General features: G+C 42.7%; 1 protein-coding gene across 1 annotated transcript in view; it reads left to right on the top strand.

The window, feature by feature from the left end:
* The window catches only part of ehbp1l1a (EH domain binding protein 1-like 1a), an 80,730-nt gene that overhangs the window by 23,281 nt on the left and 40,839 nt on the right, over positions 1 to 16,610 (top strand). The window contains exons 2-9 of the mRNA XM_080519055.1: positions 5,381 to 5,438; positions 6,884 to 6,979; positions 7,070 to 7,123; positions 8,190 to 8,368; positions 8,496 to 8,632; positions 10,242 to 10,310; positions 10,533 to 10,775; positions 14,404 to 14,559. Of these exons, the coding sequence (XP_080375181.1) occupies positions 5,381 to 5,438; positions 6,884 to 6,979; positions 7,070 to 7,123; positions 8,190 to 8,368; positions 8,496 to 8,632; positions 10,242 to 10,310; positions 10,533 to 10,775; positions 14,404 to 14,559 (992 nt within the window). The remainder of the gene's footprint in view (positions 1 to 5,380; positions 5,439 to 6,883; positions 6,980 to 7,069; positions 7,124 to 8,189; positions 8,369 to 8,495; positions 8,633 to 10,241; positions 10,311 to 10,532; positions 10,776 to 14,403; positions 14,560 to 16,610) is intronic.

Here is a 16,610-nt window from a genome sequence, read left to right as displayed (position 1 = left end):
CTAAATCTTTTTGGACTGCTTTTGGTTATAAGTGTGCCATATTTCATGCCTGTACCACAAAATGCACGATTCCCTTATATTTTAAAGCTAAGCAGCGGTGCTGAATGGGAAAGTGGGAAGTGTCTGGATATCGCTCAACGTGACGGCTCTGATACTTTTAGTTGAGGAATATTGTTTCTAAATGATTGCTTAATCAACAAACCTCAGTGCAGATAAAATAACCATCGTTGATCTTTGTTAGCCTGGCATAGCACTGCCTATCCTGCATGTTAGCTCGCTCCGAACAGCGGGGGCATTTCCACATGTGAGAACGACAAGTACTCTTACTAGCTTAGTTTCACGAGTATCTCAACTTGTGTGGGGGATGATGTTAATCATGTATTAGCATTTTAAAGAGGCTGATTGTTGGTATTTCTTCTTGTCCTGTGAGCACTCTCGACTGGAAAATTGAGCTTTCTGAGCTGGTGACCTTCCTAAATCCCAGATACATGAATGCAGACTCCTAAAACGTCTTTCAGCTCTGCTGAGCTCACTCAGCTTCCAGATAAAGTGTCCTCCGTCCTCACCGAGTGGTTTGTCTGGCCCATGCAGTCACAGGATTCTGGTTTCCTCCGGAGTCTGTTCATCTGTCTGCGGTAAACAGAAGGACTTGTGTCTGTGTGGGGAGATTGACACTTCCTGCTCCCACCCAGGACCAGTAAATAAGTTGTGAGGATACTCTGGTTCCACCATTTGTGTGTTTTCATGTACCTTGAAATGAGAAAACCCATCGATTCCGAAGCAGTCACTTCTTAAAAAGATATCCAATATTGGGTGGTCCACCCACGGGTTGCCAGTTATGTCGGGATTTCTTATCTCATAAGGATCACCAGGTACCATTTACATAGTGTTTTGTCAGTTTGGCTATTGATAATGATTGATAATTATCAAAGATTTTAATATTAAGTATGTTATTGAAAAATGTCATCTGATCTGTATCAGATACCTCGGAGCACCACCTGTCTTAACAGGAAACAGGAAAGGAGTTTGGTATTTCAGTATTTCTCTGCATATTTTCATGTATTCAGTCTTCTAAATACCAAAAAGTGGTGAAAAATATAGGTGCTCAGCCCAGCCAAAGACAATCAGACTGCCATCATGCAGGACTGAAAAGATCAGCATATATTTCGATTAATTCAACTCCATTTTATTTGTCTAGCATTGATTTCCAACAGTCATCTCACTTCACATCCAAACAAACTATAAAAGAAACCCTTCAACAATCCACACACTTTATTAAATAGAAAAGTCATTTGTCTAACCTTAAACGTAGAGAGGTGGGAGGTGATGTGAAAATCAACCCAAACATTTTGATAGAGGGAAGTGACGAGCACGGTGTAGGTCTACATGGCAGCACGGTGTTCCCGGTAGCCACAGTAGCCTTGTTTGCTCTAAACGTAGTGCTCCGTGGGATTTTGCGGCATTGTGAGGAACGTCTGGCAGGTTGTTCAGCTTGTGTCAAGGCTTTCTACGGATGAAATGTGGACGTTTGAAGCAGGTTTCTGGCCCAAAGGGCCACCAGAAGTGAATGTACTCCTTCTATCATGAGACTTTTGAAGGGTGCGTACATACTGTACCTCTGGATTCCTTTTTCGGTGGCAGAGCTCGTAGAAGGTGTTCTGTGGTCGATCGCTCAGACTGGAGTGAAATGCCGTTGACGGCTACCATACATCCCAGCTTTGCCCTGAGAACCGTGACAAGGCGCGGTGTGATAAAACGCCACGCAACTGTGAAACAACCAGAACCAGAACGTGCATGAAACATCACTTCCTGTTTACCTTCCCGTCCCGTCCCTTGGAGGCGGTCCAGGTATTACAGCCAATCACATGCTGCCACGTGTCATGATGTTCACCCCGTTTTCACGCCCCTACAGGCTACTGAGTTCCCCATCTACACCGTGGCTGCCGGCCAAAGTCTTTGACAGTTTAGAAATCTTGCATGGTGCCCACGTCAACCACGACCATTTACGTTTGCACATCCCCTCCCCCTGCGTTGTCTCACGTCCATCATGTTTTGTCCACGGTGGCCTGAAACGGGGCTGCTTGGGACATCGTGTCAACCTACCCTAACGGCACACAGAGCATCGATTTGTATGGTGGAACAATTAAAAAATGACGGCGGCAGTGAACTCCAACAGTTCACGACTGGCTAGAAATATGAGACAGAGTTCATGAGGAGTGCCGGACCAACTGAACCCATTCTGGAAAGATGTTTTTGATGCTTTCAGAGAGGGTTTCAAGCTGAATACAGTAGAACCTGTGAGCAGCGACCCGATAAGAGCGACACCCTGTACTGGGCGACACTGTTAACACACCTTAATGAGGACAACCTGCCTGACGAGGACAACGGACAGGTTTTCCTGGAACACTTCAAGCTGAGCGACACTAAAATGACCAAAATACTTGAAGCCCCGCCCACTAACAATGTCATTTAGAAGCTCAGCGCTAATTGGCTGGTGCTGATTGAGGCACTGCTTCACAGAACTGGAGTGAGTTGAACAAATACCAGCTTGTTAGCAGCTAAAGCTAGTAAACAGTTAAGAATCTAAATTAATTAGGTCGATCATTTACTGGAGTTTGAAACTGTTACTGTGGTGGAGAAACTGGTGGTAAACTGGGTGACATGGTGTTGAAGACTTTCCAAGAATCTCAAAATTGTATAACTTTGCTGGTGGTCTAGTGGTAGAACTTTAATCTGTGAAGCAGCATAACCAGGTTTAATTGCCTAATCTGCCTGTTTTTTTTTAATTTAATTTAATTTATTTATTTTTTGATTGGCTATTTCCAGTGCACAGCCACTTCACAGGATCAAAACCTATATGGTTGTCATAATGTGGCTAAAAAGTTGTGCACCCACTTTACTTTGCGGGGCTTTCAGTTTTTAAAAAGTGTGTTGCTCCAAGCAGCCAATCAGAAATCAAACCCTAGATAGTGTCATCTGGGGTTTAGCCAATCACAATCAAGGTAGGCTCCTCCCCTTTGACTCCTCCCACAATGAGGCAGCTCTGCTCTGGCACATGGCGCCATGAGAGGAAGTACTTCCTCCTCTTCCCAAGATGGGCGTGTGCGGGCGGAGCCAGTCCAGTTCACACAGACACAGCAGATTCTGAATGCAGCTCCTAGGATCCATTATTCAAATGGAGAATCAACAAGGAGCTGGAAACTTTGAATACAAGGTTTCTGGACCGACCAGACCATGTGCGAGAAAAGCTGGATAATATGACACCTTTAAAACGTACAACTAGCAGATGGTTAAATCAAACCTCTAATATGTGGATTCAGAAAATAGGTAACTTCTACTAGGCGGCACAGATCACATACTCATTAAGACTTCAAAAACCTTCTTTAATAAACGAGAGAATCGTGTCACAGCTCTGTAAATACAGTGAGTGTGCAATCTAAAATGTTTGGACTGGAACTAAATACCTTCACACCATTATTCTCCTGATACCTAGAGTGGATCTATTATTTGTATTTATTTCTTTTACATGATTTCTGAATATAAATGCTAAGATTGTGTACAGCTGTAAAAAGGAAAAATGTGTAAATGACAGGAAATGCATACGCTATGCTACTATTGTGAATAAATAAATAAAAATTAAGTTTAAAAAAGGAAAAATGTAGACACAGTCTGAGCCTCACAAACTGAAACTGGGATCTGGTTCCACGTGAGAGATCCTGAGCTGAAAGCTCCGCCTCCATTCTACTGGTAGAAAACCGAGGAACCTCCAGGGGGCAGCGCTCTGGGAACCAAGTGTTCTGCTGGGTCATATGAGACTGGGCTGTTAGAACAGTGTTTTTCAACCTTTTTTGAGCCAAGGCACACTTTTTTGTTTGTAAAACTCTGGAGGTACACCACCACCTGAAAATATTAAACTGTGAAACTCTGTAGCCTCTATTAACAATATAAAGTCTTTCTCATCAAAGTTTGATCAACAGGAATCCAGTAAATCCAGAAAGCAAGGACTTTTTTTAATAGTGCCTCCCTCAGTGTGAAACCTGGACCTGATGGATGAAGAGCTGAGATCCTGGTTTTCAAAAACTTCTCCATCACTGTCACTGACACAGTACTTTGATACAAGATGGTAGCAGGAGGTGGAGATGAACCACACTGACGTCTGTCACTTTACATTTCACCGGCAAAGTTCTGTGCTGCCCTCTAGTGGTGAAGAGTATTGTAGCATCACGGAGTGGGTCACTGCAGGGCATGATGGGAGTTCAGGTTATGTGCTGCCGGAGGTTATTGTCGGGGTTGTTGTGTGTGTTGATTTGTGCTTGTGTTGTGTTTTTGTTCCTCGGTTCAGATAGTTCATTATTTCATCTAGTTTGGTTTGTTGGACGTTGGTGATCAACCATGAGTGAGAAATGTGTTGTGTGGAGTGTCATCCTGTTATGAAATTCTGGTTACGTGTGGTCATGTCAAAATAAAAGCTTCTGGTGATCAGTTGGCAGAAAAGAATCTCGACTCAGAGCAATTCTTCCGCGGTGCTCGCCACAGTATTTATACATGATTACTCTGCACACTGCTCTACCAGCTGACAGCGGCTGTGAGAGTAAATGTTTTGTTGGAAATTGGATAATTTCCCATGGCACACCTGACTAGATCTCGCGGAACACCAGTGTGGTTGAAAAACACTGTTAGAATATGATGGAGCTTGGTTGATAATGAAATTCTATTCTGGAAGCCAATGGGGAGAAACCAGCGTTTAAGAGATGGGGTCTCTCGTTCTGGACAGTACTTTAACTGCAAACCTTTGAAGTGGAGATTAATTGTAACACAAAACTACAATAATCCAGTCCAGAAGAAACACATGTGGACTGATTTTTCAGTGTAACTCTGTGTCAACAAATCCCAGAGTGTAGTGACATTACTCAGGTGAAAGTCCTGCAGGATTACCGTTCAGCTGCCGTCTCAGAAGACTCTCACATGCCTCTGTTACCACTGAATACTGGTCCGGGCTTGATGAAGCAAATGTGTAAACTTGTTAAGGCTGCATCACACTGAAATCCCAAAGTCATCTTCAAACCACGATGACCAAACGGCACTGAATGAGTCATCAATTGTTCAAACAGTTAATCATCTCAAAGACAGTTGATCATCAGTCATTTCAACGCTTTGCAATGGGTGTGATTTCATCATGGGGTTTTAACCTGCACACATGAAGTCACCAGTGAAACATGGGCTTGTTGGCTCGTGTGCCGGGGTGTGTGAGGGCAAGAGTGTGAATCAGCAGGTCTCTGCGTTACATTCATGCCGGAGCAGAGCGGATGATGCTGCTCCTTCGTCCAGGACGTTGCAAAACACAAACACTGATGTGCTGCTGTGCTCTCTTGTTCCTCAGGCAACCAGACAAACTGAGGGTGGTGTGGATCCGGAGGAACAGACGTCACAGCACCAAGGTAACCACTCTGAGCCTTTAAGACACCTTCAGGTCAACAAACTGTCCCCAGGCTCCTCAGAGGAAACCGCCTCACTCTCTCTGGGAGGGATGTGTGGTCGCAGGAAGCAAGTGAGGAGGCAGGACTGTCAATGAAAAGTGAAAAACAAACACAAACCATCTTTGTAGCTTGTGTGCTACAAATGGAAATGATGTAAAATGTCCAAACATTTGGATGATTTCATCATCAAAGTGTGTTCATTGAAGTGTGCGGCTGCCACAAGTGGAGCGTCTCCTCAGATCCCACTCGTACCAGGTTCAGTCGGGAATCAGGGCATTTTTCTCTTTGACATCAATTTGATGTTTTAGACAATATACTCTTGTGCATTTCTACAAAGACGATTGTCTTTCATACACTTCTTTATTTAGTGTCATTGTTTTGACATTATATTGCAATGCAAAAGCAGGAGAGTACCACTGCATGACTGTAGGGGGCGACGCTGAGCACACGAGTTACTCTTCTTTTATAAGTGAAGATCAGACCATATGAACCAGTGATTCTCAGAGCTCCCTCTAGTGGCATGTGGATACAAATTCATAAATCATGAGAATGGGACAAAACTTACAAATTGATAATAGATAATTTTGTTTAAATGAGGTATTATATTTAATTTATTTGTGGCCAGATTATCCACAGACTAACATTTTCTGAAGTTAGTAAATACTGGAGGAGATATGAAAAGTTCTGACATAAGCAGAAGTTTAGCCAAAGTAATCATGCTGCTTCGTACGTAACTGCTGACTTGGTGAGTTGTAATCTAAGACGTGCTGCGTCAAGTCGGCCAGGGTGAGCTGAACCTCAACACCACATTTAAGACTTTGCATTACACTTAAGCTACAAGCATTATGAGCTGACGACACTTCCCTCCCGGTCACACTCTCAGAGAAGAAATGGAATAAAATGAACATTTTGACGCAGTTCTGATCCATGGAGTTTGTTCAGCGCTTCACTTCAGGTCCGTGTTGGCTCATGTATTGTGGTTGAGCTCAACTCCACACCAAGTGAAAGGATCTGTTTTCCATGCCGTGCTGGAGCTTTTCTTTTTTCTTTGTATGTTTCCTCTTGGTTCTGAACACAATGTCACTTGATATTTACATACCATCTGTGACCGCTAGTCAAAACGTGTGGAAACAGACAAAACCAGAACAATATGAACACAAACTAGAGATATGAAGATAGATGGTTATTGCTTTTAGAACTAGCGTCTATAAAGTGTAAACTTGCTCGTCTTGCCAGGTGTGAATAGAAAATGACAAACTGTGGCGTGGTCACTGTATCTGGTGCCTCTGGACTTGTTCCAGGACGAGTTTCCAGGACTGCTGAGTCCAGTCGAAGAACGAAAGCAGCCTGACAGTCTGCTCTGGGAGGTTGTGCTGTGCAGAGAATAAATATCTTTTCTCCTTCAGCTCCACGGCTGGCAGCCGGGAATAAAGAACCCTTACCGAGGCCTGGTGGTGTGGCAGGTGCCCGAGAGTTTAGACATCACCGTCACACTCTTCAAGGTATGTCGTCTACTGTCTTGGCGGCTGCGACTGATTCCTGTTGGCGTTCCGTACAGAGTGGACTTCATCCAGGTGTTTGTTGATCTGCAGGAACCCACTGCCGAAGAGTTTGAAGACAAGGACTGGACCTTTGTTATTGAAAATGTAAGTCTATTCATGTGCAGTGGATTCAGAATCGAGTTTAGATGTTGAATCGGAGTTCACGTTAAAAACCCTCCAGTCGGCAGCCACAGTCACTCCAAATAGACGTGTGAATGTTTGTCCCTCCAAGACAAACGGTGATGAGAAATCCTGCCGTATCGATTATCCTGGCTGCAAAGCAGTGGTCTGATGTGGTAGAGTGCGACATGGCGAGAAGTGAAGTTGGCCTGAAGACCTTGAAGATATTTACCAGCAATTAATGAAATGGATGAAGCCCAAACCTGAAACAGAGGCTGCGGTTTCCTGTGGAGGTAAAACGCTCGTCAGTGGCGACTCTCCAGTGAGCTGGGGTCCAGGCAGAAATCCCAAATCCTTCTGATTATTAAACATTTTTATAAATAATCTGAAACCAACAAGAAGGATCAGACACTAAACCTTTTAAAAAAAATATTATCATCACTAAATAACTTGAACATTTTCAGGAAAACAGTGTTTAAATGTTTCACAGAATGTAATTTAGACCAAAAAATATACAAATATGTACAGCAATGGAATGTAATAAATATCTTCAAATTAAAAATATAAACATTGTGTAGAATATGTATGTAAATATTTTGCATAAATTACAAACACCTTTTAAACTCCTTTAAATAAAAACTATATAAACACAGAAAATACAGTATAGAAAATGTACTCAGGACTAAATCTGCATCAGCCGCCAGTGCCCATGGTGTCCAAGGTCACATGTTCATTATGTCAAATACCTAAAGCCTCTAGTTTGTCATGTGATGGGTTGGTTCCAGTGAGCTTTGATTGGCTACACATCACTAACCTGGATGAAGAGTTATAAAAAGCCAACAGGTGTGTTTGAAAACTCACTTCAAAGTACTGGCATTGAGCCATAACATTATGACCACAGAGAGATCTGGCTGCAGTGGTGTCTGGACATCACACACTATTTATTCTTCCTTGGACTTCCTGTCCAGAGGTTGTCCCTGTTGCTGAGGCCATTTAATCCAGCTTCCCATTTATTCAGCATGTTGACATCCTGGCTTGTTTTGATCATCAGGAGACGAAGGGTCGTAGGAAAGTGTTGGCATCAGCTGACCTCAACATGAAGAAGTATGCCAGCGCCACGCCGGCCCAGTACGACGTCACGCTGAAGCTCAAGCCGTCGTCCGTCAAGGTGGTGGAAGCCACACTGAAACTCAGCCTGTCCTGCGTCTTTCTCAAGGAGGGCAAGGCCACGTAAGTCACCCAAGCCTTTGACTTTCAAAGGGTCTTTGTGGTCTTTGTGATTTTGAACTGCGGTGCGACTGAAGGGGGCAACTCAGACACCCGTTGGGTCCTGACCTCTGACCTCTGACCTCCACAGCGATGAGGACATGCTGAGTTTGGCCAGTCTGATGAGCATGAAGCAGAGTGACATCGGCAACCTGGACGACTTCAATGAGAGCGATGAAGAAGTCGGCGAGGAGAGAAGGGCTAGTGGACAAACGACCTACGTCACAGGTAAGACGGGGATGTCTCCAGGGACGATCAAGACCACATCCTGCAGTGATACCAAACATTCATCTGGAGTTTTATCTGAAAACAGAGGCCACTGCATAGTGGAGGTCATACAGCACACAAGTATCACCAGGAAGTGATTGGCGGAACCCTGGGTTGCTGTTCTTCTGTTGTTTACCCAATGTGCAGTTTGGATGAAGGACAATGGATCTCTCACTTGCTTACTCATCCCTGCTTCCTGCTAATTGCATTTCCTCGTATTGAATTATTCCTCCCCTTGTGTTGATCAAAGCTACGTCACCAGTAGATCGGAAGAACACATGAAGTAAATGTATTTTAAAACCCAAGCTGAGCTTTCCACTCATACAGTCATCAAATTCAGACACAGTTCATTTCAAACCAAGTTTAATGCCCACTTCCTGTATTATTACAATAAAAGACAGCAAAGTCAGGATCAGTGCTTGTTATTATTGATGAAGTGGTTGAACTGGTGCTGGCTGCAGGGCTTTACTGTGACAGTGACACTGATTACAGGCTTGCATTGTACTTTAAATTGTTACATTCCTTCCATGACTTTCATTTCTAAAACACAGTATTCAGTGTATACGCTATATTGCCAAAAGTATTCGTTCGGCTGCTTCACACACATATGAACTTGAGTGACCTCTCATTCTTAAACTCGAGGAGTTATTTAAGAGGTGGGTCCACCCTCTATAGCAGTAACAGCTTCAAGTCTTCTGGGAAAGCTTTCCACAAGGCTTAGGGTTGTGTTTATGGGAAAGTTTGAGCATTTGTGAGGTCGGATGCTGATGTGGGAGGAGAAGACCTGGCCCCTCGTGTCTAATTCGTCCCAAAGACGTTCTGTCAGGTTGAGGTCTGGACTCAGTGCAGGACCGTCAGGCTGGATGGTCCAGGTCTCTGTGGACCTGCTGGGGGCTCTGATGTACAGTCGTGTTGGGACAGGAAGGAGAAATCTCCAAACTGTTCTAACAAAGCTGGGACCAATAAATAGTCCAAAATGTCTTGGTGTGCCAAAGCTTTCAGAATTCCTTTCACTGAAACGAAGGGGCGGAGCCCAACTCCCCCAAACACTGCTGACCCTGCTCCCTTCTTCTTCTTTCCCTCACACTTGGCTGACTTGCTGTTCTCCCCAATCGCTTCCATTTTCTTGATTGTGAGGGACTTATCAGAGGGCATCTGATCACTTCGCCACACTGGAATCCACTGAGCGCCTGACAGACACTCATTTTTCACTGACGTTTGTAGGAGCAGTCTGCATGATGAGGGTGTTGCTTTTATACACCTGTAGCACAGGGAGGGACGGGAACACCTGAGCTCAACCATTTGGAGAGCTGAGCAAATACTTCTGGCAATACAGTGTACAAGAGATTTCTGAGTTGTGCCGAACCAAAGATATGACTTTGATGGTTTCAATCATAACAGCATGAAAAAGGGAAACTAAGCAGACACTGAACTCTCCCACATTAACAGTGAGCCCAGACTCATTCCTTTACTCTGCTTTCTAACTCTTGCTTCTGCCTCTCCTTTCCCATTCAAAGTCTGTGGCCTTGTCTTTTCTTTCTGTTTGCTGTATGGTTTCCTGCTGTAACAGCCTGTGAGCCCTCTGCTGCCAGAGTGCATGATGTGGCCTGGAGGCCAGCCGTTGAGTCATTTCCCACAGGTAACTCTGGACTGCTTCTGCTCTCAGAAGTCACTCTTTCATTTCTCTCCGCTTCCCTTTTTCACTTCCCCACATGAAACTGTGTTTGTTGCTCATGTTTCCTCAAACATAGCACAATGTTTATGTGTATATTTCCACTTTCATTTGTACATCTTAACTCTGTTACATCTCCCCCCTCCCCCCCTGTCTGTTCTCCTCACCCTGCCTTCATCCTTCGCTCAGTAACCTCAGAGATGGACTGGAAAAGGTCTTCAATCGTTTCTTCCACCATCTGTCCTCCATCTGGTCCTCCCCTGCCCAAACCCCCTGACCTCCCTCTTCCACCCTCCTTATTTCCGGCCTGCACGCGCCCCCCGGGTATTACCCAGCAGGCCCGGCCCCCCCCCTGCGTCTACACACTGCCGGCCTTTACACGCGCTCACCCTCCTGCTCTCCCCAAAGTCTTCCAGCCGAGTGGCAGATCAGGTACCAGAGCTCTGACCCTCCTCGTCTTTCACCTTCTCTACTGAAGACCTGGTGTCTCTCCACGTGGCTGAATGTTGGCTAACATGCTGACGTGGTTGCCCAATCGCTCAATCAGTTTTCTTTTAGACCGACTAAAATTAGAGGGAGTTTTGAGACTTTTGCCACTTCCTCCTTTTTTCCTTGCAGTCTTTACCAGGTGATTTCCCATGTTCTTGGTGCTGATCAGCTCAGAGTGCTGGTATGGTGGAGACGCTGGTTGTGACTGACCTCACATCTCAGGCTTCCTCAGGCAGACATTAGTGGAGAGACTGTAGCTTTCTATAGCGCTGACTCAGTGGACGACTGCAGGGCTGTGCTACTGAAGCTCCAGTGTATTTTGGATTTTTCAAGATATGTTGACAGAGTTATGTAGTTTGTTGGTTTCCAATGCAGTTGAACCCCAAGCAGAAGTTCTACGGTGACATAACTTCTTGCTGTTCTAAGAGTCATGTCTTCTTCTCTGTTTGTGGTGTATTTCTTTATTTCTGTCACGCCACCACTGCTGGCCAGGGTTGTGTACTCTCGCGTTTTCTGTGGTTTTCATAGGACAAAGTCATTTGTTGGTGATTCCCTGTGTCCAGAAATGTCTTTTCAAACAGGAATGTTTTTACTAAACGTGGCCTGAATTGGACTGCGTCAATGCAAAGTTTCAAGTTCAACGTTTCTTTTTCTTTTGCAAGTTACCAACATGCAGAATATGCAGCGCACTACATTGGAATCCCTCAGGGGAGTTTGGCTCCAGCTTGGCTAAATAAGTAGCAGAGAATAGTCGTTAGCAAGTTTTAAGGAAGAAACAAATAGATTTTTCCCTTCTTGTTTTCTGTGTTTTGTACAGTGGTGGCTGGTGATAACTTTGTTATGTTGGGCTCTTCATTATTATTCATTATTATTCCATTTCAGCCAAAGTTAAATTAATTTAAATACAGTGTGTTTATAAACCACATTACAACAATCTTGCTTTTTTTAGATTGAGAGGGCCCCCTAGTGGTGAAACATTATAGTTCTTTTAAACAGCTAGTGAATAGAGAGCCCCCTAGTGGTGAAACATCATAGTTCTTATAAACAGCTAGTGAATAGAGAGCCCCCTAGTGGTGAAACGTTATAGTTCTTATAAACAGCTAGTGAATAGAGAGCCCCCTAGTGGTGAAACATTATAGTTCTTATAAACAGCTAGTGAATAGAGAGCCCCCTAGTGGTGAAACGTTATAGTTCTTTTAAACAGCTAGTGAATAGAGAGCCCCCTAGTGGTGAAACATTATAGTTCTTATAAACAGCTAGTGAATAGAGAGCCCCCTAGTGGTGAAACATTATAGTTCTTTTAAACAGCTAGTGAATAGAGAGCCCCCTAGTGGTGAAACATCATAGTTCTTTTAAACAGCTAGTGAATAGAGAGCCCCCTAGTGGTGAAACATCATAGTTCTTATAAACAGCTAGTGAATAGAGAGCCCCCTAGTGGTGAAACGTTATAGTTCTTTTAAACAGCTAGTGAATAGAGAGCCCCCTAGTGGTGAAACGTTATAGTTCTTTTAAACAGCTAGTGAATAGAGAGCCCCCTAGTGGTGAAACATTATAGTTCTTATAAACAGCTAGTGAATAGAGAGCCCCCTAGTGGTGAAACATTATAGTTCTTTTAAACAGCTAGTGAATAGAGAGCCCCCTAGTGGTGAAACATCATAGTTCTTATAAACAGCTAGTGAATAGAGAGCCCCCTAGTGGTGAAACATCATAGTTCTTTTAAACAGCTAGTGAATAGAGAGCCCCCTAGTGGTGAAACATCATAGTTCTTATAAACAGCTAGTGAATAGAGAGCCCCCTAGTGGTGAAACGTTATAGTTCTTTTAAACAGCTAGTGAATAGAGAGCCCCCTAGTGGTGAAACGTTATAGTTCTTTTAAACAGCTAGTGAATAGAGAGCCCCCTAGTGGTGAAACATTATAGTTCTTTTAAACAGCTAGTGAATAGAGAGCCCCCTAGTGGTGAAACATCATAGTTCTTTTAAACAGCTAGTGAATAGAGAGCCCCCCAGTGGTGAAACGTTATAGTTCTTTTAAACAGCTAGTGAATAGAGACACTTATTACAACTATTTTATTAACATTCTCGTAAACAAATAGAAGCAGAACTTTTATTAGTCCTTTTTATAAAATGAAAGTGTTTTGGGGCTGGTTTACTGGAAATTACAGTTAATTTGAGTTTAGGGAAAACTAAAGAAATATCAGGGATATTAATCAAACAGTGAATTAGAAGAGAAGTGACAGAGTCAATAATCAAACTGAATTAGAAGAGAAGTGACAGAGTTAATAATCAAACTGAATTAGAAGAGAAGTGACAGAGTCAATAATCAAACTGAATTAGAAGAGAAGTGACAGAGTCAATAATCAAACTGAATTAGAAGAGAAGTGACAGAGTTAATAATCAAACTGAATTAGAAGAGAAGTGACAGAGTTAATAATCAAACTGAATTAGAAGAGAAGTGACAGAGTTAATAATCAAACTGAATAAGAAGAGAAGTGACAGAGTTAATAATCAAACTGAATTAGAAGAGAAGTGACAGAGTCAATAATCAAACTGAATTAGAAGAGAAGTGACAGAGTCAATAATCAAACTGAATTAGAAGAGAAGTGACAGAGTTAATAATCAAACTGAATTAGAAGAGAAGTGACAGAGTTAATAATCAAACTGAATAAGAAGAGAAGTGACAGAGTTAATAATCAAACTGAATTAGAAGAGAAGTGACAGAGTTAATAATCAAACTGAATTAGAAGAGAAGTGACAGAGTTAATAATCAAACTGAATTAGAAGAGAAGTGACAGAGTTAATAATCAAACTGAATTAGAAGAGAAGTGACAGAGTTAATAATCAAACTGAATTAGAAGAGAAGTGACAGAGTTAATAATCAAACTGAATTAGAAGAGAAGTGACAGAGTTAATAATCAAACTGAATTAGAAGAGAAGTGACAGAGTTAATAATCAAACTGAATTAGAAGAGAAGTGACAGAGTTAATAATCAAACTGAATTAGAAGAGAAGTGACAGAGTTAATAATCAAACTGAATTAGAAGAGAAGTGACAGAGTTAATAATCAAACTGAATTAGAAGAGAAGTGACAGAGTTAATAATCAAACTGAATTAGAAGAGAAGTGACAGAGTTAATAATCAAACTGAATTAGAAGAGAAGTGACAGAGTTAATAATCAAACTGAATTAGAAGAGAAGTGACAGAGTTAATAATCAAACTGAATTAGAAGAGAAGTGACAGAGTTAATAATCAAACTGAATTAGAAGAGAAGTGACAGAGTTAATAATCAAACTGAATTAGAAGAGAAGTGACAGAGTTAATAATCAAACTGAATTAGAAGAGAAGTGACAGAGTTAATAATCAAACTGAATTAGAAGAGAAGTGACAGAGTTAATAATCAAACTGAATTAGAAGAGAAGTGACAGAGTTAATAATCAAACTGAATTAGAAGAGAAGTGACAGAGTTAGCCCTCTATTGACCAGCCGCCACTGGTTTTGTCTAGGTTAATTTGTTCTGCTTCATCTTTCCACTTCTTTCCTCTGGTCCATCCTGCTCCTGCTCTTTGGTGCTCCAGCTCCTCGGAGGCCTCACAGCTTCCACTGGGACTCTGCTGAGGGTCTGGAGGCCCAGGCCTTCCTCTCCTCTCCCCCTCACAAAGCCCTGTCCACCTCCACCCTGTCCCCTGAGCCCCCTCCCCTCCCTCCAACGTCCTGTGAAACTTCACACACAGGTTGGTCTATAGAAATAGTGGATGAAGCTGTAGCTCTCTTTTCCAGCTCGTGTGATCGTTTGGTCTGGTTTCAGTGATTTCTTCGAGGTCCTTGTAACGACTCGTCAAAGTCCGTCAGACTGCCAACGCTCTGCGGCCTTCCATGAAGGAATAACAAATTAGTTCATGTTTGCATTTGGTTACACACATCAGACGTCTTACGACAAATTCTGCAACCCTCTTGTATGTGGAATTTGTTTTACGCTGTGCAAAGTGATTCTTTAGAGAAGCATCAAAGGTGAAGAACAAGACGTTTCCCAGTTAGAAGACAGAAACACTCAATTCTGGTTGTTTCAAGTGAAAACACATTGTTGAGGTGTTTTTGTTTCGGAAAAGTTTTTTGTTTACATGACAACTTTCTGAAAATGATGTACATAGTTTTCATCTTGGCCACAAGTTGGCACTGTTGGTTGTTTTGGTAATAATGCCACGCGCGCACGCGCACACACACACACGCGCGCACGCACGCACGCACGCATGCACGCACACACACACACACACACACACACACACACACACACACACACACACACACACACACACGCAGTAGAGAACAAAATGAGCTCTAAACATAAACAATGGGAGTAAATTCTAGTGGACAGACCACCAGATTGGACTGTTATTATGATGACTGTCAAAATAAAACCAAGTAAGGGCTGGGAGTCGTGACACGACAGGGGAGACATTGTTCTGTCCTATCTGGCAGACAGAACCATGCTGGCTCTGAATCCTCCTCTTCTCACATGTGGGGTTCCACAGGCCTCAATCTTGGGCCCCCTGCTTTTGTCCCTGAACCTTCTGCCACTGGGTTCTGGTCTCGGGAGGGACGGCGTCTCTTTCCACTGCTATGAGGACGGCAGCCAGATTTATGTCTCGCTTAAAAAGAAAGATGTCTCCTCTTGTCTCCTCTTCTGTCGTGTCTCGACGGTATTAAAGCCTTGATCGCTTTTAACTTCCTTAAGCATTAATGAAAACAAGACTGAGGTGATGGTGTGCCGGCCCAGTGGCTCCTGTGAACCCCCTCTCTTCCACTGGGTCCCCTGATGCTTTTAAACCTGGATGTAGAATAAACAGTGGTTTAAAACCTTGGTTTTAGAATAAACAGTGGTTTTAAACCTCGGTTTTAGAATGGACAGTGGCTTTAAACCTAGGTTTTAGAATGGACAGTGGCTTTAAACCTAGGTTTTAGAATGGACAGTGGTTTTAAACCTAGGTTTTAGAATGGACAGTGGTTTAAAACCTGGGTTTTAGAATGGACAGTGATTTTAAACCCAGGTTTTAGAATGGACAGTGATTTTAAACCCAGGTTTTAGAATGGACAGTGATTTTAAACCCAGGTTTTAGAATGGACAGTGATTTTAAACCTAGGTTTTAGAAGGGACAGTGGTTTTAAACCTAGGTTTTAGAATGGACAGTGGCTTTAAACCCAGGTTTTAGAATGGACAGTGGCTTTAAACCCAGGTTTTAGAATGGACAGTGATTTTAAACCCAGGTTTTAGAATGGACAGTGATTTTAAACCCAGGTTTTAGAATGGACAGTGATTTTAAACCTAGGTTTTAGAATGGACAGTGATTTTAAACCTAGGTTTTAGAATGGACAGTGGTTTTAAACCTAGGTTTTAGAATGGACAGTGATTTTAAACCCAGGTTTTAGAATGGCCAGTGGTTTTAAACCTAGGTTTTAGAATGGACAGTGATTTTAAACCCAGGATTTAGAATGGACAGTGGTTTTAAACCTAGGTTTTAGAATGGACAGTGATTTTAAACCTAGGTTTTAGAATGGACAGTGGTTTTAAACCTAGGTTTTAGAATGGACAGTGATTTTAAACCCAGGTTTTAGAATGGACAGTGGTTTTAAACCTAGGTTTTAGAATGGACAGTGATTTTAAACCCAGGTTTTAGAATGGACAGTGGTTTTAAACCTAGGTTTTAGAATGGACAGTGATTTTAAACCTAGGTTTTAGAATGGACAGTGGTTTTAAACCTAGGTTTTAGAATGGACAGTGATTTTA

The sequence above is a fragment of the Blennius ocellaris genome (genome assembly GCF_963422515.1).
Source record: "Blennius ocellaris genome assembly, chromosome: 23".
Lineage (NCBI taxonomy): Eukaryota > Metazoa > Chordata > Actinopteri > Blenniiformes > Blenniidae > Blennius > Blennius ocellaris.
The sequence above is the reverse complement of the archived record's forward strand: the minus strand, read 5'-3'. Positions and strand labels throughout refer to the sequence as shown.